At 43.0% G+C, this 25,015-nt stretch overlaps 1 protein-coding gene across 4 annotated transcripts; it reads right to left on the reverse strand.

Annotated features, from left to right (window-relative positions):
• Positions 1-1,272: 1,272 nt before the first annotated feature.
• tbc1d30 (TBC1 domain family, member 30) lies at positions 1,273-23,064 on the reverse strand. 4 transcript variants are annotated; one of them, XM_061253272.1, is made up of 14 exons: positions 22,260-23,064; positions 20,714-20,878; positions 15,467-15,528; positions 14,179-14,244; positions 13,175-13,300; positions 12,200-12,385; positions 11,886-12,054; positions 11,532-11,700; positions 10,696-10,801; positions 9,397-9,503; positions 8,029-8,168; positions 5,901-6,107; positions 4,737-4,796; positions 1,273-4,234 (listed from the first exon to the last, which is right to left on the reverse strand). In XM_061253272.1, the coding sequence occupies exons 1-14, from the start codon at positions 22,795-22,797 to the stop codon at positions 3,237-3,239; spliced, it is 3,099 nt and encodes a 1,032-aa protein (XP_061109256.1). In that variant the 5' UTR covers positions 22,798-23,064; the 3' UTR covers positions 1,273-3,236. The 4 variants fall into 4 exon arrangements, with proteins under 4 accessions (XP_061109256.1, XP_061109257.1, XP_061109259.1 ...); XM_061253273.1 differs by lacking the exon at positions 4,737-4,796; XM_061253275.1 differs by lacking the exons at positions 20,714-20,878; positions 22,260-23,064 and adding an exon at positions 16,954-17,531.
• Positions 23,065-25,015: the final 1,951 nt, after the last annotated feature.

The following is a 25,015-nucleotide window of genomic DNA, read 5'->3' on the forward strand; positions in this document are numbered from 1 at the left end:
TCACACTCACACTCACACTCACACTCACACTCACACTCACACTCACACTCACACTCACACTCACACTCACACTCACACTCACACTCACACTCACACTCACACTCACACTCACACACCAACAGCGAATGGCTGACATGCAAGGCACCGACCAGCTCATCAGGAGCAATTGGGGGTTAGGTGTCTTGTTCAGGGACACTTCAACTGCTCTTACCTCCTGAGCTAATGTCGCCAGACGACTGCTCTTACCTTAATTGAAGATCTTCTCTTTAATTAGAATGTCAATTACAGGGGTAACTATCCCATGACACATGAAATATGGAAAGGAGGGGACATTAGCCAGTGTCCTGATCAAAATCCCAACATGACTGTCTTCATCTGGGCAGCTAAGCTTCTGATAGTCCAAACAGCAGCCAGCATGACTTCCACTGCCCTCAATGTAAATATAATATCTCAGTTAATATCTCATTTAATGATCCAGGTTAAATAAAGGTTAAACCAAAAAAATATATAAATACACTATGTCAAAGAAGATTAGACATTTTACTTAGTGCCATTCTATTCCAGCAGGGCAGGTTACAAGATCCCAGCTGGTGTTATTACAGACAGCCAGCTGTCTGCAGGAATAGAGCTAGAATAATCACCGGTCACTGCTCCTCTGTTTTACAGAGCTGTAATCTTTCTGCTGGGGCCTTCCTGATGCTGAAAGACTGACCTCACCAAGCCAACGGTCAGAATGTCAGCTCCAAGATAAGAGCGAGAGTTAGAATTCAAAGCACTTCCATGAGAACAGAATACCGGCACAATACTGACACCATTTTTCTAACCTTAAGCCCAATTACTGCTCGTTCAGCCTTCTGTGATAGGCCTATTCATATCCCACCCTGTGAACACGTAGTCCTTTCCACAACTAATATTCTCTTATGCTGACAATACTTACACATTCAATTCCGTTCCTCAGTCACAACTGTTAATGCCCCCCTGACCCCCACCACCACCACCACCAGTTACTGTATTTGCAGATAATGTGCGAAAAAGACAGGCTCATGAAATCAGGAGATCAGCAGATTCAGGCTGCTTCACCTATTAACACTGAGGTAAGGATTGCACATTGTTCTGCCGCTTTCCAACGACAAATGACTAAACCAATGCCCTTCTGTTACTCTGTAAAGCATAGTGATGTTGTGTGAAAAGTGCTATAGAAATAGAATTGACTTGAGGATGTCATCAGTCCAAAAAAATGTAGAATATAAAGTGTTCCAGTCTGAAAACAACTGATATTCATTCATTTTATTTTGAACAATTAAACAAGTGCACCTTGGGTTCTTTTATCATAAGTATACTTCATAACAACTTTCTGACAAGTTAAAGCTTTTGTGATCTGTGAAGTATGCCAAGGTCCATTCGAGTAACCTGGTCTTTTTAAGTCTCATTTACATAGCATTCAGTGGTACAGCAAATATCTTTCAACAACTCATAAGGAACATTTTAGGGAATTCTCGATAATATACAGTTTGTAAAGGCTGCCACCTGAAAATTAAATTCCAATCATTTCATTTCAATCACTTCATATTTTTTGTAGGATGCAGGGCCTTTTTTGGGAGGAGGGTGGGTCTGGGCATAGAACAATTGACATCATGCTTACAATACACTATGCCACAACATGTTTTGGTTCAATAAAACCAAAACTAACAGTCTTTCATCAAAAACACCTACAACAAATAACTTCATTAACATGGTGTGAAACACAACTCCCACCATTTCGTGCCCAAATTGCGCTACCATTTAGGCAGATTTAAGCTTGATTCGTATGTAATCAAGTGCAATGTGCAGTTAAGTGGAAACCAAAAAGGTCTCAAATTGTACCATAAAGGGTGCACATTAGTGTAACAGACAGCGCTACTCCATTCTCACCAGATGCACTTACAGAATGGCATTCAGCTACCAGCCCTAATGTTATCCCTTTGAGAGTTCTGATAATGGGAAATAATAATTTATGGTATATTTTGTTGCCCCCTACAGGCAAAACAAAACATACAAAAAAACATAAATGTAGGACGATATAATTCACCTTAAAGGTTTATAGTGTAATTGACATGTCACACATGCATACAGCTCAAGGTTTGAGACATTTAGACGTAAGCAGAACACGAACTAACGACAATAAAAAGACGAGTCAAAGACTTCCAATTAATACCACAGCTGTCATACAAGGTATGAAACGCATTTACTGAAAGCAAACGGTGAATGGCTGGTCCCGGAGAAATTAACACTGACAAAAACACATTAATCACACTCTTTTTGGTGCCGAAAACAAGGATGTCACAGCAGTTATTTAATAAATCTGATGAGGGGGTGACACACGGCCCATATCTCAGAAGCTCCATGACACTGAAAGCTCAAAAGAACAGTAGGTGAATGTGAGTGAGCGAAGCAATGGTGCGGAATGAAAATGAATTTTATCCTTTCAGAACTTCACTCGCCTTCTACAGTACACTTTTCCTAAGGCACGCGCTGTAACACGTATTTATGTGTCCATACGCACCGCTGAGTTCTCCGCGGCTAGAACCCGTATGCTAGAGAAGAGCGAGGCATTACATCACCTGTCTGTATTGTACCCCTCAGGGAACGTACGGAAATGATCAAACACGGAGGAAAGCTGCAGGTTTATGCTGGCGCTCACGATGGCGGCTAACAGCAAACAGACAGGGACGGAGTGATGGAGGTAAAACGTGACATCAACATGCAGCATTGTCGGGTAGAAAAGTTTTAACAATCCCCAGACGAGCGACACTGTAGGCTGAAGGCGTTCCGATTCGGTTTCTGTGTTTTTTTTTGAAGTCGCTCTAAGAGAGGAGAGTTCATTGTCATTCAGTGCAGGATTTGAGGGGATTTGCAAACACGTAGGGGGAAAAACATTCAAGTCGCAAGGCCCTTAAAGGATTTGCTTAACCACTGTGGCCGACTTTGTCTTCCCAGGTACACACCACGTCTTCTCGGGCACAAAGCTCATGTCAATCAACCCCGTTACATCCCGGCTCAGAGCGCGACATGAATAATCACCGTCTTCACTCCAGCAGCTGCAAAATGGCTGCTCACATCCCCCAGTCTCCCCTAAACATGGTGGTAATACTTTCCATAATCCCGTGTTGAGCACTTAATAGAAAACAAGTGCAGAAAGTGCTGGAGAGAGACCAGAGCAGGGGGAGCGGAGGGGTCTTACAGCCGGGCCCGGCTCGTCATCGCCTCCTGGTGGAGCCGGTGGCGCCCCCTGCTGCGCGGTTGACGCTCTTGCTCATCTGGGGGAAGTGCACCGTGGGAGTCCGCGCGGTGGGGCCGTACAGGCCCAGGTTCCGGGCGGCGGCTGATTTCCGGGGGGGTTTGACGATGGGGAAGGGGGAGAAGGCGTGCTGGGGTCTGGGGGGGCCCAGCGGGGTGGTGGGGGTGGAGGTGGACGGGGTTCGGCGGAGGGAGCTGCCGCTCTCAGAGCTGGAGGAGTCGTTGCGGCGGCAGGGCGGGGGCGGGAGGGGAGGGAGGGCCGGGACGGAGGTGTCGGGTTCAGGAGTAGTCGACTCATCGGTCAGAAAGGGCGGTTCTGACCCAGAGTCCAGCTCCAGGGAGGCCATCTGCTGCTGGACCTGGCCCATCCCCTCCTCTACCTTATGGGACGGGGTGTCCTCTAACTCAGAGCTATTCCGCTCCTCCTCCTCCAGTTCCTCCTCTTCATCCCCTTCATCCTCTTCCTCTGTCCATACCTTCTCGTCCCGCACCTGTTCTTCCTCCTCCATCCCTCCCTTTTCTTCCTCCTCTACCTCCTCCTCCACCTCTCTCTGCTCCTCCTCCTCCTCCTCCTCCTCTGCCTCCTCCTCCCTCTCCACCTCCACCTCCACCTCCACGGTCTCCAGCCCCAGGTCATTCTGGCTCCTCTCCCCCGGGCCCGGCTCCTGGATCAGCCCCACGGTGTCGCCGTAGCCCAGCTGGGCCCGCGCCCGCGCCACGTTCTTCCTGTGCGTGCGGACATGCGCGCGCCAGGGCGAGTTCAGCTTGCCTCTCAGGGCGTCGGGGCTGGACTGGGCCTGGGGGAGGGGCAGGGGGGCAGCGTGAGCCCCCGGGGCCTGGTCCACGCCGTTCCGGGGGGGCCTCTGCACCGCCTTCAGCCTCTTCCCCAGGAGGAGGTGGTTCACCACCGGGGACGCGTGGAGCTGGGAGGCCAGGAGGCTGGTGGCGGGGCATTTATCTGGAAGGAGACACAGAGAACCACCCCACGTTCATTAACTACAGCGGGTCTGAGCTGTGAGCAGTGCAGCCCGAAGCCCCTCAACCAAGAGCAGAATCAGAGTGGCCCCATTTCTGAAAGAGGAGAGAAGGCCAGCAAGGCCAGAGGAGAAGGCCTGTAATATTCCAGCAGCCGGACTTCATTCATTGTATCATTATATAATAGTTATCAGTCCTTTACCATCAAGCAGAAGGTGCTTTAAAAGAGCTTTTGCTCATGGGAGCTGGGACTGTTCATTTATGAACTGAATGACAGTGCGGAGGGGAAAAAAAACTATATATCCAATGTTTTCCGACAGAAGCAAGCAAGCACCACAGATAAGAGCAGAGAGGAGCGGAGCGCTTCGTGTTCTACAACAGAGCCCCGAGCAGCACCCCCTACACAAATCCCTCTGACGGAGCCCCACAAAGCCTCGCAAAACCCTGCGTAATCCCAGCCTGCCTCCCCAGATATGGGACTGTACCATGACTCTGCTGGTCCGTGGGATCAGAGCGCATCCCAGGGGCTCTGGCCACTTCTGGCCCTGAAGGAGAAACAGGATATGCTGAGACCGGAACGGTGCATACATGTAGGCTTCCTGACACCATGCCAACGCTTACTCATCATCATTGTTCTCCAATACATTTCCTATTTCACTCCTATGCATTTTATTTCACCCAGAAATACAACCCAATGTGTAGAGAAAATAATACACAATTACATAAGCTGTCACTCTAACAGCGCTGTGCCAGGATAAAGTACAAGCTATTGGCAAATCTTTCTCAAGGGAGTGCAGGTCTTGAGAATGGCTTTGCCAATAACGTTTTGTGCGCATCCATCTCTGTCACATGAATGATTCATATACTATGTTCCCAACACAGAGGCCTATTTTTGCATGTTAACCCTGTCTATTTTTCATGACATACAGCTTCAAGCAAAAAAACTAGGAACACTGAAGATTGCTGTTTACTACTATCATGCCAGTCAAGTGTGAGTGTGCGTTCCACAGAACCAGAGTGTATGTAGACCAAGCTGCCTGCTACAGTACCCTGCATTGCTCCAGGGGAGGATTGTCTCCCACTTAGTCTAATCAACTGTACGTCGCTCTGGATAAGAGTGTCTGCCAAATGCTAATAATGCAATGTAATGTAATGCCTGTGTGTATGTAGACCAGACTACAGTACCTGCGTGTATGTAGACCAGACTACAGTACCTGTGTGTATGTAGACCAGGCTACAGTACCTGTGTGTATGTAGACCAGGCTACAGTACCTGTGTGTATGTAGACCAGACTACAGTACCTGTGTGTATGTAGACCAGGCTACAGTACCTGTGTGTATGTAGACCAGGCTACAGTACCTGTGTGTATGTAGACCAGGCTACAGTACCTGTGTGTATGTAGACCAGGCTACAGTACCTGTGTGTATGTAGACCAGGCTACAGTACCTGTGTGTATGTAGACCAGGCTACAGTACCTGTGTGTATGTAGACCAGGCTACAGTACCTGTGTGTATGTAGACCAGGCTACAGTACCTGTGTGTATGTAGACCAGGCTACAGTACCTGTGTGTATGTAGACCAGGCTACAGTACCTGTGTGTATGTAGACCAGGCTACAGTACCTGTGTGTATGTAGACCAGGCTACAGTACCTGTGTGTATGTAGACCAGGCTGGCCTGCTGTTGCTGCCGTCTCTTGATGCGGGAGTACTGCTTCTTCAGGGCGCTGATGTCCGTGCTCATGCGCTCCAGCATCATGCTGTTGATGGCAGCCTGGTGTTCGGCCCGCCCCGACCCCACGGCCCCGGGGCTGAGCTCCGCAATGTTACTGCTCCGCAAGGTCTGCTCCCCGCGCTGATCTACAGGGAGGTGAGGGGTGAGGGGAGAGCAGGAGAGAGCGAGAGAGGAGAAGAGAGGGAAAGGGTGAGAGAGGGAGAGTAAAAGTACAAGAGAATGAGAACATCACATGAAAAACATCTAAAAAAAATAAATACTAAATTGTTTCAAAGCTCTATGCTGATGCCTTCAGCAATGGGAAGTCTTGAAGTCCTTGGCACTGCTAAATGTAAACAAAGCTCATTATTAACAAACAACAACTCCATTTATAAAAGAAAAGCTCAAATAATTTCCATTCATTTCTTCTGAGGGCTGTAATTTGGCCCCCTTTAAAATGTAAAAAATACATATCTGTACACCATTAATACATCTGAAATTGTGGAAGGATAGAAATATCCCTGGAAGATTTGAGTTGCAATTATTCTGACTGCAAAATGAATATTCTCTTTGAATACAGCTTAAATTTCAAGGGGGTTTCTGCACACATGCACACAGACAACATGAACACTGACCGACTCTTCATCTGACCCCACTGCAAAAAAACCTTCATGCTGAGAGTCAGTGTTAGAGGCAAGTGGAGGGGAGAATGAAAGGTAACCATGACAACAGCAAAGACTAAATAAAAGATAGACTCCTCCCTAAGGTTCCTAAGGTTATTTGTTCATTCCTCAGTCTTAAGTTACCAGATTTCAGAGCCTTTGCTAAAAACAAAATGATTCCACTCCTTCCCAGTTCAAATGTAATCTTGAATTTCAATGAAATAAAACCTGCAGTATCCGCCATCAGCACTAAGAAACATTAATTATACCTCCAAAGCAGTGGGTGCCTAATGGAAACTTGAGACTGCCACTTCCTGTGCTGTTGGAGAATGAAAGAGGAGGATATCGAGCTGGGAGTGTCTCCATACAGAGGATGTGGACCTCAGATAGGAGCAACAACCATGGGACATGACTGATACACACACGCACACACGCACACACGCACGCACGCACACACATATTTGAATGCTGAGGCCCTGTCATCTCAATATTCTTAGCAAATTAATTGCCTAAGAATATTTCAAAATAATACAGATAGCAGTGCCTTTGTCACATTTATAGACTTCCATTTATCACCGCGACATCAACATTTTGTTCCTTTATTTTGAGCATATTAGATCCCTCAACCTTGCATACACAAGCACACACACGCATACAGTCTTCTCATTCTATTTTTATATACAATCGTTTACCCTCATCCGTCCAACAGATATTGGTTAGCATTGATAACAATCCAATAACACTGCTGTCATGTTCTCACAAGCCATGTTACATGTTAGGAGGACAGGCAGGTATTAGAATAAGTGAGGCAGGGGGTCTGTGAAGGGGTGGGTGCTCCCAGCCCACAGGCAGAGGTTCTGCACTAACCATCCGGGAGCAGCACACTAGCACAAGCAGCTGCCAGAGAGGCAGTCACAGATTCTCAAGGCTGTTCACAGAAGTGTGACATATCGGACACGCACCACCTCCTGCCATGCATCAACTTCCCCTTTCCGCGCAGTTTATGTTCCCCAAGTGACATTCAGCCTTGGCAAGCTAGCACAGCTGCAGTGCCTGCTGTGTACTCCAGGAAGTGGGGCCTGCCAAAGATCTGAGACTGTTTGCATACCTGTGCCTTCGTGACCTCCCTGTTTCAATCTCCGTTAGGCCCGCCTTTACTGATATTAAGCGATAAGGGGCTACGTCCCCAAACATGTGGGCAGTTCTTTGCTCCCTGGGAATCTCAACTGATGAATTTTCAACTGTCAAAGTCTTTTTAAGAAAAAACATAGAAAAAGTAGTTTCTTTAATGTGTGTTGCTCTGGATAAGATAAGAGGGGTATGGGATGAGTGGCAGATGACTGACAGGAGCTGAGAGAGACAGGGTGTCGGTGAGGAGGCTCACCACAGACGCACTGTACTGTACCTTTCAGGTGCTTCTGGTACCTCTGCAGCTCTGGGGCCAGGAGCCCCCCAATGGGCCCCAGGCATCCCAGGGCACTGACCAAGGAGTCCTCGTCATCGATGTCCACCTCTTCCTCACTGTCCCGTCCACGACCCCCCTGACTGTTAGAAATGCACAGCCGGCCAAAGATTTTACTTTCTGTCTATGTACCGCATAGATACTCCACTGGTGCAGTCAGAAGGGGTTCTACTTTATAATTGTACACAACAGAGGGCACAGGTCGAGTCAAATAGGGTTCTGCTTCCTGTTGAACCTTTCAAACACAAGGCAGGCACAGATAGAGACTGAGTGAACCCAGTGGGGTAATTTGGGGTCAGTCTGAACTGCTCCCAGTCCTGGTTTGAATTTGCATTATATGGCACTGCCAATGGTGTAAGGTTGTAAAGACTTTAAAATGACGTCCACTGGCTTTTTGCACAGCACCCAGTGGACATCATGTTAGAGGACTGGATCTGGGGTACTGTCCCAGTGATGAGACTGCCAGGCTACCTGACAGCTATTGTCTCCAAAACAATGTTCTTTGGGTCTTCCACAGATTTGATATCTACGCTGAGAAGTGAAGTAGCTACTGTACAACAAATAAAAAAATACAATACATAAAAATGTATTGATTCAACAGTATTTCATCCAATGTCATGACAAGTACTAAGAAGAATCTTCTACCACTAAGACTCAAATAATTTTATGCTCCAATTCCATTATTCTTTTTAGGCTGTATACTGAGGTATAACACTAAACTAGTCACCTTTCCTCACACGACAGCATGCTAGTATAAGACGTATGCATACATTATGAAATATAATATTATGAAATCATAAAATCCTATTATATTATGAAAACATAAAACAAAGATAGATTTTAACATTAAGAAGTATCTATTATCTAATAAATCAGTCTGACAGAATCGAGAGACAGAGTCTAATAACAGTGTGTAAATAGTGTTTGCTTCCTCAACGGTTCAAAAATATGCACTGCAAACGCATATTTACACATCTTCTGGCATGGATCCAAAGCGGTCAAGAGGGAGTGGTGTTTTGCCTTCAAGTCACTATAGAGGGTGTTATAAAACACCATGTTCACAGCAGTTGTAAGTCAAAGTGCCATGGTAACTGTCAGTTAGGCAATATTTGCATACCAAACCTGATCTCCAGCACACAGTTCCTCAAAAACAAAAGATGAGGTCTACTCATGGCACAAGCGTTTACACCTGCACTAAAGTGCCAGCTGGAATCACCATAACAACCAAGCCTCAAAATGAGCAGTCAACACAGACACATTTGTATAACGTGAACATAAACAAGGTTTTTCGTGTGATGGGTCGTTGCTCACCTGGAGCAGGGCTTGACGGGGGCGGGGAACGGGGTGATGTTGTACGTGTACTTCTCCCTTAACTCGGCCAGCTGGGGGAATGGGAATGGCGCCATGGAGTACAAAGTCTGTCCCAGAACAACAGAGGAGCCCAAATAAAGAACGCACATCAGGAGCACAGGAGATGCAGGGAAGAACATCACAACAACTGAGAAAAACACAGTATAGTATACACACCGTAGTTTCCACTAAACCGGAGGCATGGGGCAAAATTAATTCTCCATTTATTATTAACCTTGATTAATGATTCAAGGAAAATTAGAATCAAGTATGTAATCAAGTAATCAAGTATGATTTGGCAAGTGCAGAAAGCGCCAAAACAAAAAACTAAACCGTATTTAAAGCGAAAATGTGAGTTGTGAGAGCATATACCCCACGTTCAGTAGGTAGGGACAATACAGGTGTTCACTGTATCAAAGACATATGTATAATTTTGGTAATCAATGTAGGCAAGACGACACAATTGTCAATTATTCCTGAAACATATACAGTACTTATTGCAGGTACAGGAAGTAGAGGCATTCATTACACTCCATTACACTGTTTACAACAGTTGTCTAGTACAGCTAAAATAGGGTTTTATTATTAGAAAGCCTACCTCATATTTCAAGCACTCTGTTGTTTTATAAATTGACAGTTTTAGGATCTTGGGAGCTGCTAAAAGCTATGGGTATATACACAATTCAGTCCAAGGGCTGTTTATACTTCTGCCGAGTACACATAAAAATTGGTCGGCATAGGGTTTATGCCAAATGTACAGTTTGTGCGAAGGTTGCAAACCACGTCCAAGAAGATGTTGTGTGGCTCCTCAGGAATTTAAGAGAGTAGTTCACAACCACATACACCACAAAGATGAGGCTTGTTTGACCAGTGATGTGATGTGGTATAACGGTCATACAATGTCAGTTAACTTCCTTTAGTGAATTTAAAACAACAGTTAAGGAGTGTTTTCATTAGATGCAATCAGAAGAGGTTTGACAATACCAGCATTCTTTATCAAAAAATAAATATAAAAAATACTTACACAGCGTGCGCAACTGGTGTAACATGCTGCATAAGTATCTGCCCATGTTTACGCAGAAGTATAAAACAGCCTTAATGTGTGCCGCAATAGCGATTCATATGAGCCATGATGGCAACAGGTTACACTTCTACAATACTGTTTCAAAATGTTGTTGCTATCAGTTAAAAACAGAGAAATTCCTGTGAGCTACAGGTACATTATGGAGTATCAGAGGGCAGCTGGTCTCACAGACCCACCTGCATGAGCTCATTAGAGTCGATCAGATCGTGCTCCAGCATCTCCTGGGTCAGGCAGCCCATGGTACTGTAGAACTCATCTGCACTCTGACAGTACTCAATCCGTCTGAGAGACAGAGACAGAAAGAGAGACGGGGAGAGACGGGGAGAGACAGAGAGAAAGCAGAGAGACACAGAGAAAGAGAGACAGAGAGAGACAGAGAGACAGAGAGAGAGCAAGACGGAGACAGAGGGAAATGTGTTCGATATATTTCTGCAACATTATCAGCACCAATCTTGACAGTGCCCATCTCCACAGACTGTACGCTGAGCGATATTTCTGTGGTTGCCATGGTGACTAAACATGCGCCCGAGACAGAATCCCCATTTTTCATAATCCTGATTGCACAAACAAGCAGGCTGCAGAGAACATCCACATTGACAAACTCCAGGTCTTCTCATGTCCCTGGTCTTTGGCTGTATTCAGAAACCTTTACCTGGCCCTTATCCGCTCTCTCCATTCCGTTCACTCATAGTCAATTTTACGGTGCTTTACTGCTAATGTAGCGAAGCACCTCCAACACAGATGCTCCCTAGACTGCTCCACCCAGCCACATCCAGCAGGAGGCCATCAATCACACAGAGCACTCCTCTACCGCGGTATGGAGAGTTATTACTTGAGGCACTTTCCCTTCTTCTCGGTCTCAGCTGGGCTATAACCGGAGCTCTATCACCGCCTCAGAAAAAAAGCACACTTTCCAAATGGTATTATACCAAGAAAGAGCCATTCCTTTCACTTCAAGAGAGAGATACGCAGACTAATTAGGCAGGTCTCGGGGTGAAACAGGTCAACTCACTCTCCCAGCTTGGACCAGATGGCCAGAGCAACCCGCAGCAGGACTTCAGACCCCTCAAAGAAGACCGAGTCCCAGATCTTCAGCACGGTGTGGTGGGGGAGGCAGGTGGCGAACATGGTGAGGAACCACTGCATGGTGAACACGTTGGTGAGAGGCGGCTCGTAGCTCCCTGCGCGACATAGAGAAAAGAGCACGCAACGGTTTTCATTGTGCTCAACTTCTTCCAGGTACTTACTTCTACCAATATCTACCGATATTGTGTTTACGTCACAGTAAAAAAAAAAAAAAAGAGATCAATTCCACAAATATGTAACTGCGCTGTGTGAAAGGAGCAGAGAAGGGACTGCCACACACCCCCGCCCTCTCGATTGGCGGCCTTCTGCAGGTTGTGCAGGTGCTGAGAGAGCTCGGGGAGTTTCATCCTCAGCAGGTCTCGGAACACCGCCATGTCCACGGACAGCGCCCGCAGGTTGTTGGCGAAGTAGCTGTCGGGCAGCACCTTGTCGATCAGGTAAATCATCACCTGCACGGGCAGAAAAACGCACGCAACATTGCCGATGTTTATCAGCAGATGAACTTCACCGGTGAATGTGGTTTCTATGGCTTTAAAATCTCCATACGTGGCCAGATACGGCAGGTGATATGAAACCGGACAAAGAGGAACGTACCTTGAGCGCGTCCCCCTCGTTTCCCTCAGTAACCTCCAGAATGAGCGCCGCCAGCACGTTGAAGCCCTGGCAGTAGCCCACAGCCTTGTTCCAGCGCGCGTACCCCAGCAGCACCCGCTTCAGAACAACCCGGTCCTGCTCCGCCTCCTGGCCACAGTAGGAACTGCAGCCCGTCCTGTGCAGGTCCTGATTAAAATAAAAAATAATAATTCAGAGACCTATCCCCTGCCACACCCTGCTGTCAGACAGGGTCTAATCGTGCCGTCACCATGGCAGCGAGAAGAACGGGTGTCCTGGCAGGACACCAGAGCGAGTGCAGAATGGGAGAGGCCTGGACTCGGTCCAGTTGGGAAAAACACACAAATCCTGACTCACTGTGTGCGGACACACAAAGATGGGGTAGGAAAAAAAAAAAAAAAAACCTGACAGCTTTTCCATTATCCACTTATTGTTGACACAGCACCAAGAGTAAACACCCTGCTACTGTTCCTCCATTATCCACACACTCTGAAGCAGCCAGGGTTGAGCGGTTAACCCCACACTCTGAGATATGTCCCCCCCCCAGCTGCTCACATCAAACGTGTTTCTTTGCCGAGATCACAACAGATAATAACCCTGTTCATACAGTATAGCAAGTGATACTGTGCATTTCCATAGGAGGTCAAGATTGTTAGAGAAAGATTCAGCAGACTGGTGCTATGATATCATAGCAGGAATAGACCTGCCATTTCTGGCAGGCTATGGGCAGCCAGTCCATGACTGGGGCCCAGAAGGTTGGTGGTTCAAGGCCCAGTGTAGCCAAGATAAGCTCTGCACAGCAGTTGGGCCCTTGAGCAAGCCCCTTAACCCCGCATTGCTCCAGGGGCGATTGATCTCTGCTTAGTCTAATCAACTGCAAGTTACTTTGGATAAAAGCATCAGCTAAATAACACATTGTTTTCTTTTATTTCTGATACAGCCAGCCAACACCTGTACCTTGACGATCTGGATTCCCAGAGAATCATCATCAGGGTTGCTACGGTCATTGAAAGCGAATCTCAGGGTCTTCTCCCAGTCTATAGAGATGCTGTGAAGGTACTGGTCAGCCAGAGTCAGCCATACCTGCAGGAAAAAAGCATCAAAGCGAATCGGCATGAGTGAATTATCATCCTCTGCATACTATGCAGGATTTTCACCTTGAAAATATTCTAAAACAAGCATGCTCAGTCATCATTATGACACACTGTACATTGTGTTCCTTTCTGCCCAACACCTTGCTTGTCTACTTTTATTTGTTGTTCTAAAACCTGCTCGGGCCTCTTCGGGGCACAGGCCTTGTTTTACTTCTGTGCTGGATCTGAAAAGCACATGGCCACTCATATGCTCTATGATCCAATAGAAGAGGGGGGGGTATGATTGGCTACTCCAGTGGTGAGCTGGGTTTGTGAGAGATTAGGCTTGGTGGCTAGCCATTAATCAAGTGACTGGCCAGCTTTCAGTCAGGACATTAATTAGCTGCTGCGTTATAAAATAACTAAAGTCATGTTTTTTTGTACATCAGCTGGCTGGCCGTGATATCTGGGTCCTACTGCTCAGTACTGAAGTTACTGCTTATATTTTTGGCAGATTCTACCGCCATATTTCCTCTGAAATCCTCTGAAATCCTCTGAAAGACTGAAATCCACTGAGGTTAGCAGCAGCGGCTACCGTCACCACTATCTAATGTTTTGCTAAAGTTAGACACAAGACACAAGTAATTACTGTATCTTTACAGTATCATCAAACAGGTTCTAATTTAAGCACTAGTGCTACATACAGTCTTAGAGGATGTAGGAGCACAGCAAGTAGTTAGAAATGAGAAATTAATGGCACAATTAGCATAGACAGCTTATCCTGACAAAGAAAGCTAGCCTGACCATATAACTAGCACTGGGTCCAGTGGGGTCCCTGGAGGACACTCCCTGGAGGACCCTCCCTGGGGGGGTGTGAGGCTGACCTACCCTCTTCCTCCACTCTTTGGGGATGCCAGTGGGAAGCCTGGCTACAGCTTTGAGGGCATCGTACCACTGTGAGGCAAAAACAAGGCAACAAAAACTCAATTACAACACAAGAGCTCAAATAACACAGTTAAAACAGTTTATCATGTCATCTTGATCAAGTTTCCGCAAAACTGAGGGTAAGTAAGGGTAGAGTTAAAAGTTAAATATTTTTGCTATAATTATGGCAATTGGATTTTAGGTCAAAGGATGAAGACAAAGGTGCAGACAATCAGCATTTATTTAATTTTACATGCATATAGGTTTTACCATTTTACCAGTAACAACTCTTTTCATGTCAAGTCCCCCTATTTTCAGATGAGCAAAATTAAATCGACAGATGAACTTGATAGTAAATCAAAGCACTTAAGTCCAATTTTTTGGTTGCACAGCCCTAACATGCAATGGGCTATGCAAAATGCTTTCTTCTTAATGATGTTCATTTTGGTAAGTTTGTTGCTTGGCCTCATGTCTCTGACTGTTTATTACTCAGCCTGATAATGGCTTCCTTGACCTGAATTGACAAGTTGACAAATGCCAATGACAGACTCCGAAAGGCAAACAAAAGCCTAAAGTCAAGACTAGATATTGAAAGATTTCTTATACCTGCACAAAGGAAGTGATTGAACACACCTGAATAAACAGAAACCCCTCTGAAGCCATATACAAAGAGGTATATAAAGCGCAGTAATTTCTACATTGTGAAACCAAAACGTATAAAAATTATCTTTAGTGAAAGCTGATAATCTGCAGTTTAGCCACATGATTAAATCTAAAATTGTGGAGTACAGAGGCAAAACAATATTTTTTAAAAATCTCCCTGTCAATTAATTCTGAGTGGACAGGGAGGAACCACAACAGTGTTGGGAAGTGGTAGAACATATTCATTTGTCACTTTGCTTTTGTGGGATATTGGCTTAGAGAGTCATGTTTAGATGTGATTAATTATTGATGATGCTCATAATAAAATAGTATATCTATGCCTTATTGTATATTATTCAAATTCAAGCGTGACATCTGTGAGATAGTGGTAGCTTGTGTATATTTTCATTTAAATGGATGACGTGATGCGCTCAAATGAGTTTTCGGTCATTTTAAGCACAATGAAAAAGGGTATCATTCAGTTCTTTGAAAATGCAGGTGTGGCCTTTTTTTAACTCTATCTTTGTAATTATGCAAGAGCACCATTTATAACTCACTTTTATAAGTGAAAACAATGACTGGATATTTACTTAAAAGCCCACTTACTTACCTGTTGGAAACCATTTTTGCCCAGAGATGGTTCAAGAGTGAACTTCAATCTTGTGTCAACTCCTAGCGAGGAAAAGAAAAGAGTCGTCAGTAGCTCGATATACATATTGCTTTCTTTAAATACGAGAAAAACACCGACGTTTTTGAAACGATATAAAGCGAAAACTGCAGCTAGCTGTTGCATACTGGGTGCTGGCATACTGTTGCATCTTGGATATAAACTCCAATAGTCTTGTGTCCTGATTCACTATGGAAATACACAGAGACTACCTTTTACATGGAAATAAAAAGGACAGCAAAGGGAAGGCAAGCTAAATATCTCCCGTATGGGAATCATGAATGATTCCAAAGCCGTACACTGTAGCTACAGTTTGCTCTCACCAGCAGGCCTTCTCTGTACAGTATGGTGACCTAATGCGCCAACAGAACACGTCAGACCATCACCCCCTGATGTGTTAAACACCAGACAGCAACCATTTTGTGATATAAACGGTAACCCTACTCTAAGCCCAGATTCGTTTTATAGCTATGTAAGCAAAAACGAACGCACAAACAGCACAAATGACTTCCGTAATATTTATTTGGAGTCGCTGTCCCACGCAGCATGGTGCTGATACCATAGTCCCTCCTCTAATTACCACATCGATCTTCAAAACCTCTACAGTGTAAATGTACCGGCGCAGCGGAACACACAGTACAAGATAATCGAACTACTTTTGCACATCTATCCGTCAAGTCTTTCCTCGCAGATGAATCAACATTGGATTTGTCATAATATTATAAATGCACAGCCGAGTCCCCCCTGCGCTGAAGTGCAGCGTCCACAACAGCAGCCATTGCGAGTTCTCTCAATGGCCGTGGCAGTCTTTCCTAGCACATTCGGCTGTTATATGGTTATCATTCAACTAATCGGTTATAGGTATGGATAACAATACAACCTGCTTCATTTTCAGCCATGTTTCCCGGCAGAATCCACGAAAATACAGACCCAGTATAACGTTGTTACCATGTTTACTTTTAGACCTTTTTTCCCCTTTCCCTCTGCCTGCACGGACTGAAAAGGATTAGCCTACACGATTATTATCTCTGGATCCCTCCTACTTCCCTTTTGAAAAGATAGAAAGGAATAATAGCTTACACTTAACACATAACCTGTTTGTCCGAATAGTGGGAGTAATAAAAAGCAAGGGAAATTAGTACATGTTAAGAATTGACTATAAATAACAAAGATACAAATTACAATAGGTAACTAAATGTAATTCAATAATGTTTAAAAGTAAACGAGGGGAATATTTTAAAAAGTGTCACAGCACACAGAACATGCCGTGACCAACACGTCAGCAACAACGATCAATAAACAGCCTATACCATTGTGCTAAACTTAGCATTTTCCCCGGATCTTTCTTTAGAAAAAAAAGATATTCGAGCTTATTTGATAATCAACAAAGTCACCCAGATTAATGATTGCTAGATCATGTCATAAATCACCTGGTTCGAGCGTGCACAACAGTCGTGGGGCGCTCCTGGAGATGCAGTTCCGCTTCTTGAGGACATTACTGATGATGCTACCAACCCCTCCGGCACTTTGCCGTTTAAGACAGATTCTAGACCTTTTAGAAGCAGTAAACCTATCTTGCTTCATTGGTGAAAAATTAATGGTGTAAAAATAACAAAATATGTGTCCGTCATTAATTAATGCCTTGTTAATTTCCACGGCGATCAACCGTGTTTGGTTTTGCTACTGATCCGATAAAGCTATTCCAAATGCCAGCCATACGCCCATGATTAGCTCCAAAATTGTTGCAAAAATTCTGTAGAAAAAAACAATGAATAAATAGGTTGAATAACGTTCGTGTCCAAATGTTCCAATCGATTACACGATGTCTCTCACCTCGACATACGTTTTAAAAAAACGAACCAGGGCAAACCTTTCTTCAAGTTATCAAATCAGAACGCACCCTCCATGAGCGCATTCTATGTTAATAGCTCGACCTCCCAAACCGAGGCGCGTCAACCACAACAAACGAAGATCCTTGTTTCCAGTGGAGCTTCTGCAATCTGCAATGCCGCTGCTGCAGCGGGATCCCATGGTGATCTCCCACACACATACACACACCCTCATACGCGGCGTCACGCGGGGGGATGCAGAAAGGTGGGTAGGAGCACAGAGAGGACAAGAAACCGAAATAAGGGGTAAAGGGGAAATGAGGAGAGAATAGGAACAGAGAAGATGAGAGAAGCGTGAACACAGACCTACTACTATGACTAAGAACACGAGCAAAATAATAGTCAATCAAAATCAGTTTATAATTAAGCCATCCTGATGTATTTTAATGAGCTCACAATTCTTTAATCAGAAAACCATCTACTGGCACGAAAATCTACCACTTTCAAGCCTCAATATGGAAAAAAAGTCAAATCAATTTTAATATCACATAATGTACAATTAGAGCCAGTTGACGTGTGGCACACCAAGTGAAGCCTACAAACCCCATGTCCAGACAAGTACATTAATTAAAGGCCATTAGCTATTCTACCTCATCAAAGAAAGTGGCCCCATTGAAGCCCCATTTCTGTTGGGGGGGGGAGCATAGTCGTTGGAAGATTTAATCGAAGAAGCATTAACCCCCCGCCAGAGAGGAGCAGAGAGGCACATACTGCACGGCCATGAACACACTGACTCAACTGATTGTAAGCAGGAGGGATGTTGCTGCCTTCTAAACTTAATCCACAGGCATCACTGTGTACTTCTGAAGATGGCCAAGAGTGGCACTTTTTAGGAAGGGCTACGTGAGTGTAAAGGTTTATGAAGGAAGATATCAAAATGAGGAGATATCCAAATATTTCAGCTGCATCAGAAAAGGGTGACTATCCAAAATTAATGTCACTGAGGACCTTGAATCGAGTATTATGAATCTGAAGCCACATCTGAAATACTTAGATTTAATCAATTGTCCTTTACTTGGCAAAAGGCGAAAATTAGCAGCCCTGCCAGATTAAATTAATGAATTCAACTAATGTAACCTGTAAAAACAAGAGCATCATATTTATGATAACGAGCAAAAGATCCATCTCATGCAAAAGGTAGTGAAACAAGAAACAGGCGTATCAAATGTGAAGGGTTCTTGTGGTTCTACAGTGATGAACATTTCCCTGGCATGGTTTTGGTTCATGTATACCTTTAGTAGATCGGGCTGATATCAATCTTTATTTAATGGTAACAAGTGATCATTTTCATCTGATGATAAAGCATTTCTGTGCTGCAGATATTGACTGTCAAAATGGAAACTGTCCCAGAGCATGAGAAGTTACTCAATGGTTTGATGAGCATGACACTGATGTTATTAAAGTCATAGCCTTCCCAGTCCGCAGACCTGAACGCAACTGAATAGCTATGCGAGGTTCTTGAATGACACCTGGGTGAATTTACATCAATGGGCATCATCAAGCCATTTCAAACACTTTCATGGGACACACAAAAATATATTTCATCATGCAGGTCACACTTTATCAGGGTATAATACATGCCATACCTGCTGGTCTGTAGCCACAATGCTGCATGTTGACAAAGCAAAAACAAAAAAAATGAAACCAATTAATATAATCACATGTGAGTCCTCAGCAGAGGCTCACTAGGCTGCAGGGCTATGTTAGGACTGGTATGAACAGCCAAGGAAAGACATACAATTCATATCTGTACATTTATGAAGGAATTTACAAATGTGTGCATTTTCTGTTTGCACATTAGTGTTGAGGTGAAAGTATCAGTATAAAATGAAGAGCAGAGTGGATGGAGGATAGGTAGGGATAGTACTGACTTCACCACTATGATATGGAAATATTATAATGGCATAAATAACACTGTCCTTCACTGCAGGGTGGTGGTGGTGGGCCATTAAAAAAACATGAAAGCACAATATGAACTGTAGCTGTATTCTCCATAATACCTATGAAACACACAACAAACTAAATTGAGATCTAGTGTGCATTGCCACACATGGACTAATGCAGTATCTGATTGCATTATTCAGATCATTCAGAAATGGTGGAATTTAGTACACCAGGAGTCATGACCTGTGTATGAGGGAGACTAACGTGAACAAATATTTGTAAAGATAAATGCACAATGCGGTGACGGGAAATGTCCTTGCAATTCCTCTCATCACTTAACAATGCTATAAGCACGGTTGTGTTCTGTGTGTTTAATGTTGTTTATAATAAGTTATGTTATGCCAATGTGAGCAAGCAGAAATTGTTAAGTAAATAAGGCTTCTTGACTGAAACAGGAACATTTCGCATTTCTATTCTTCTCATTATGGCAATTTCAACAGACAGGGTAATGCTCAAAACAATCAGGACTTTCCCGTGGCAGCATATTAAATCAGCATAATTTCCAATTAAATGGAGGAAACCCCTTACAGCAATGAGGGCATACTAATCTCTGCTGTTTGGTTATTATATAACAAGGAATGTGCAAGCATATATCCTTGCATGCAATACAATCATTCAAGGAAGCAAAACATACAACACAGAAACCAACCACCTCTAACTTATAATGGAAAGACAGAGACATCAAAATTGTCAATATTGTAAGACAATCCTACCATACCATGTGGCACTAGTCCACCTTCATAGCCAATGTATAGAGACTTCAGTTACACTTAGGTCACGGTTAAACAAACTGAAATCACACCATGCCTATTCAAATAAGGTGAGAGACAAATTCAGCCAACCATCACGGTTAAAAACATTGCATCATCACTGTTCATCAGACCCGAAGGCTGAAGCACTGCTAAGGTGAATATTGTGAAATTATGAACATTTAATTTCTACAGAAAAGCCACATTACATTTATTCATTACAATTATTCATGCACCGTTTCACGTACACCTATTGTTTCCACAAAATTAATTGTGCAAAATGTTAAATAATTGTGTTGATGTTGTCAAGAGGTCACCAATTTGGTATCCAAATGTATCCCTTAATTTAGTACAGTGATGATCCCGAATAAAAATGGTTTTCAAAATGAGTTTAAGGCAAGAATACTGAAATCAGGTGCAGTGAAATGTTTCGGCTTTAACAAGTAGAAATATGGAAAACCAGAGGTCACAGCCTTCTGGCAATCATCCCAAAGTAACTAGCATCTATCCACTTCTTGTTGGATAAAATAAAGTCTAACCAGACCTCCATTTCATCCCAGAACCAAAAACAAAAACAAAAACAATAGAACAAGACCTCTGGCACTCACGTCTTTTCTGGGATACAGCTTGCAAGCAGGCCGTCACAATGTCACAGTTCTTCTGAACTTTATTATGCAGACGATCCTTCCTCTTCAGCTGCCGCACCAGCTTGGCCGACAGGTTGGCGATGCGGTAGTTCACTTCCTGTATAATCCACTTCAGTTCCACAGAGTCTGACCAAAAGTGAAAACCAGTATGTCTCGGCCACTAAAAGGTACATGCATGAAAATGCAGGCATGGTGCAGAACCCCAAAGAATGCTTGTCTATGCATGTTTTATTTACTTGTATTTTATTGCGGTTTGAGTGCAGATACAAATGCAGTCACTTACTGAATTCACAATTATCAGATGTGTTGCTCCAGAGTTAACCAAACGTGCACTCATCTGCAACACCCATCCCTAGGGGTTAGGATTTTAAATAACATGTTTAGACCTACATTTACGTATCAGTCCCCTCTGACACTGAAAGACTGTAGATTATTAATGTAGATTATTATTATGTCTAAAACATATACTGGTGTATCCTGCACTTTTTGCAAAGTCTATTGTGTGTGGATGGTTGCAGATTTCAGGATGTTATTTCTGGTTGGTTGTGTATGTGGTTTTCTGCCAATTGCAAATAGAACGCATTGAGAAAAGATGTTTTACACCACAATCTGCTCTTCTCTGCCTAATGAGAGTCTGTGTATACACACAATATGCTAAACATGTTAATAGTTTCTGTTTTGTTAGTACAGAATACATGAATTTGGCAGGAAATATTTCTAGTGAGACAGCGGTCTTTGTTCTGAGGCAATTTTAACTATGCTGATGACTACTTAATGAAGAACTGCTCCCGTTTAAGTACAAGAAACAATGGCATTTAAAAAAGATAAACAAATACTTGGCCTGGTTGAGTCTACAGATTAAGGGCTGGGTAGGGTAATTAAAAGATGCATACCGAGAATACTAATATAGAGGGAATAAATTATTTCCAAATACAGTAGGAAATCTGTCAGACTTCAACGGTAGGAAGTCTAACAGTGTGACCAAATTCTCAGGCACCATAAATTAATGTATTATAACAAAGAAAAATGTAATTATATTGCAATCCAAGACAAATTGTGTTTATTTCCATTTACTGTAATATACATTAACTATCTACTATTTATTTTATTTATTTACAAATACTACCTCTGTTCATGCATGGAATCCTTATCAACGTGAATTTAATACAAATTCATGCGAATTAAACGAATTGAATAAACACACGCTTCGTCAACTGAAGGAACTGCTATTACTAATATTGGGATTATAACCGCAAGTAGAACTTCAGTTTGAAAACACTATGCATGATATCAATAGTGTAGCTTACTAATAGTTTATTGTAACAGAACTGTACACGTCATGCATAGCAACCATCCACGTCGGTTGTCCATCTGTTCAGTACAGTTTAGTTCTACTGTATATAAGCGGGAGAAAATACATAAGCGCATAAAATAGCGTTCACATATTTCTACTTAGTTTAGCTGCCTGTCAGAGTATCAAAACAAAAAGAAGTTAACATATGCATACCTTTTTGGGCCAGGTACTTCATTTGATGTCGTTTAGTGTGTTTCTCTTGAAGTTCTTGCAGGAAATTAGATCCCGTATTGCTTCTCCCAAAAAATGCATCCGAACTGGATGCTTCGGTCGAACTGTCAAGGCTATCCACACCTTTTCTGTTGTAGCTGCTGTAGGTGTCATAGAGCTCAACGAGGAGACAGTCAACTATAGAGGCACGGGATACGGACCTTGGTTCATCTTCCAAATAGTCACTGCCCACAGAAGCCACGCTTTTCCTGCAGTTTGCATTGGCAGTGCCATTTGGGATCTGCATGCAACTGGAAACAGGTTTAACTCCACTTACGCAGTTTGCATTATTTTCTAAGTTCTTTATATCAGACAAGCCGCTTTTGGTCGCGGGAACCCATTGGTGAAACTCGGCGAACCCATCTGTGTATGACGCACCTGAGTTAACAAAAACGCCGCTCTCCTCTTCAGAGCAGATGCCATCGTCACATATGTCTATTTCCAAAAGTTCGCTCGGTCCGAATTCTACCTGAGACGCCATTTTTCAGACAGTGTCCTGTATAATAATTATCACATAGTTCGGGCCCGGTAGACTAGTCCGGTCACATGAAACAACTGAGACAAGGAGCGCACAGGTACGCTGAATCCGAGATGTGCCTTTGAGGAGGCTGTAAGGAGGATCCGAAGTTCCGGGTGCATTCCATTCCTCGGAGTAGGCTGAGCTAGCTGAGTTTGCCTGCTAGTTTCCTTCCTGGAACACCACTGGCTTGATAGGCCTATACGCCCCTCCTGAAACGAAAACTCCAGCTCGCTTTGGAAGTTTTAGTGCGCAATTCAAAAGTTTTGCCCCACCTCTCAACAGGTGCACCCGTTCCCACTGCGTTGAATGTGGGTAACACGTATGCAGAAACAAACAGCCTCTTTGCTTAGACTCGTACACGTGATGCCATTTGTTTTATCGGAAAACTGACCTTACCATTGTCCACATTAGTGCATGATCTGATAACCTAACGCTGTTTTTATATTGATGTTAACAGTTTAATGTTGTTTCTGGAAGTCTAGATTAAATGTGGTACAGTAATTAGGATAATTAGTAGGCTATATCGGCCTATGTGGTCATTTTCGGAGTAAACCTAATGTCTTTTCAGGTCTATTTTATTATTCTAAGTGGATTTTATGCGGTAATCGTCCCTCTCGATCAAGTATGTAAAAGAACCGAATAAACCTGTGGTATGAATTGAGTGGTGAGGTTTTTTATTTTATTTAAAATACTGCATAGGATATGTCAAGTGAAACATGTTTAAACTGAATAATGTCTATTCTTGTGATTTCTGTGGACTTAACCAAATATTCAATATTATTCAATATAATCTTTCATTGTATCTATACTAAAATATTTTGGAATTATATGCAATTACAATATAATGAGAATAAATGGGAATGTGACTCATTTAATTCAACAGTTCCTGATTTCCCCATTAGGTTTTTAATAAGATAACATTATGTTTTTAAATAATGCATACGTTTCAAAAAATGTGGCAAAATTTAGGCAAAATATAAATGTACATTACATTAGGCATTTAGCAGATGCTCTCATCCAATTATTATTAATTAAAGGAAATGAAATTAATTCAATTAAACCTACCAGAGATATGATAAAGAATACAAAAGCAAGCTGTGAATGTTTTTGAGTTTTATAATATAGGCACATAACTCTATTCTTTAACTGTGTGTTGTCAATAACTTCCTGCGCTTTCCCCCCTTTACTGATTTATTGTATGGATATCTCAGTCCGTCCGTATCTTTGTTGTTATTGTATTTTGTAGCAGATAAATCCCTGACACTTTCCTTGTGTTATTGTGTTCATATTTGTTCATATTAAGTAAATAAAAATGGTCAGATGACACATGCAGGGATGAGACCGCAATACAGTTATGGTTCAGACTGACTGTGCAAACGGGTAGGCCAACACAGGGGTTCCGACTTCCAACACTGACAAACTTCATCTCCTTTTGAACTAGGTATATTATAAATAATCTTCTGTGAATTCACATCACTCATGTCTGTAATTAAAATCTAATATTCCTGGGTCATTCCACACCAACTCCAGGAGGTTGCACCACAGCACTTCTTGGATTTTTCTCTTTTTCTATGTGATTAAAATAATAAGATTTAAAATTCCTGAAAACTTGAACTCCATAGTCCATTTAGTTTTCCCGGTAGAGCCATTTCAAGTTTGCCGGGTGTTGCAATGAAAAATGTTGTGGCACAATAAGGGGTATTTAGAGGTCCAAACTTTGTAAATAAAACCACTAAATCTTTGTACATTTTAATGTAGAATCCATATCTCACTTCAGAAAACATGCATTTACTTTCAGTTGGAGATATTTGGCCATAAACATGCACTTAGGGACCAATTTAGGGGGTCATATTTCTTGGCCAAAATAGCCACATTGGATATTCCATGGGTCATTTAACATCTCAGTTAATGTTATTAGTAATGTGTTTATCTTTACAATGTGAGAAAGTGCTCTTAGGTAACTGTCATTTACAAATAAAATGAAACTAAAAGTATGTTTACTTTTGAAGACCCAGAATTGGTCCCTGGTGAAAGAAAGTGAATGTTTAGGGCCAAATATCTCCAAAACGAAGGTAGAAGTTTTCTGAGGTGAGATATGAATTCAAAATACCAATTTACAAAGATTTAGGGCTTTTCTTTACAAAGTTATGGGCCTCTAAATATCACATTTTGTACCATA

The sequence above is a fragment of the Conger conger genome, chromosome 8, assembly GCF_963514075.1.
Source record: "Conger conger chromosome 8, fConCon1.1, whole genome shotgun sequence".
Taxonomy (NCBI): domain Eukaryota; kingdom Metazoa; phylum Chordata; class Actinopteri; order Anguilliformes; family Congridae; genus Conger; species Conger conger.

Coding starts and splice junctions, on each gene's coding strand:
- tbc1d30 (XM_061253272.1), bottom strand. CDS start 22,797: ATGGCGTCTCAGGTAGAATTCGGACCGAGCGAACTTTTGGAAATAGAC. Junction 14,245..15,466: donor GCAAAAATGGTTTCCAACAG/GTAAGTAAGTGG, acceptor TTTGCCTCACAG/TGGTACGATGCCCTCAAAGC. Junction 13,301..14,178: donor CCAAAGAGTGGAGGAAGAGG/GTAGGTCAGCCT, acceptor TTTTTCCTGCAG/GTATGGCTGACTCTGGCTGA.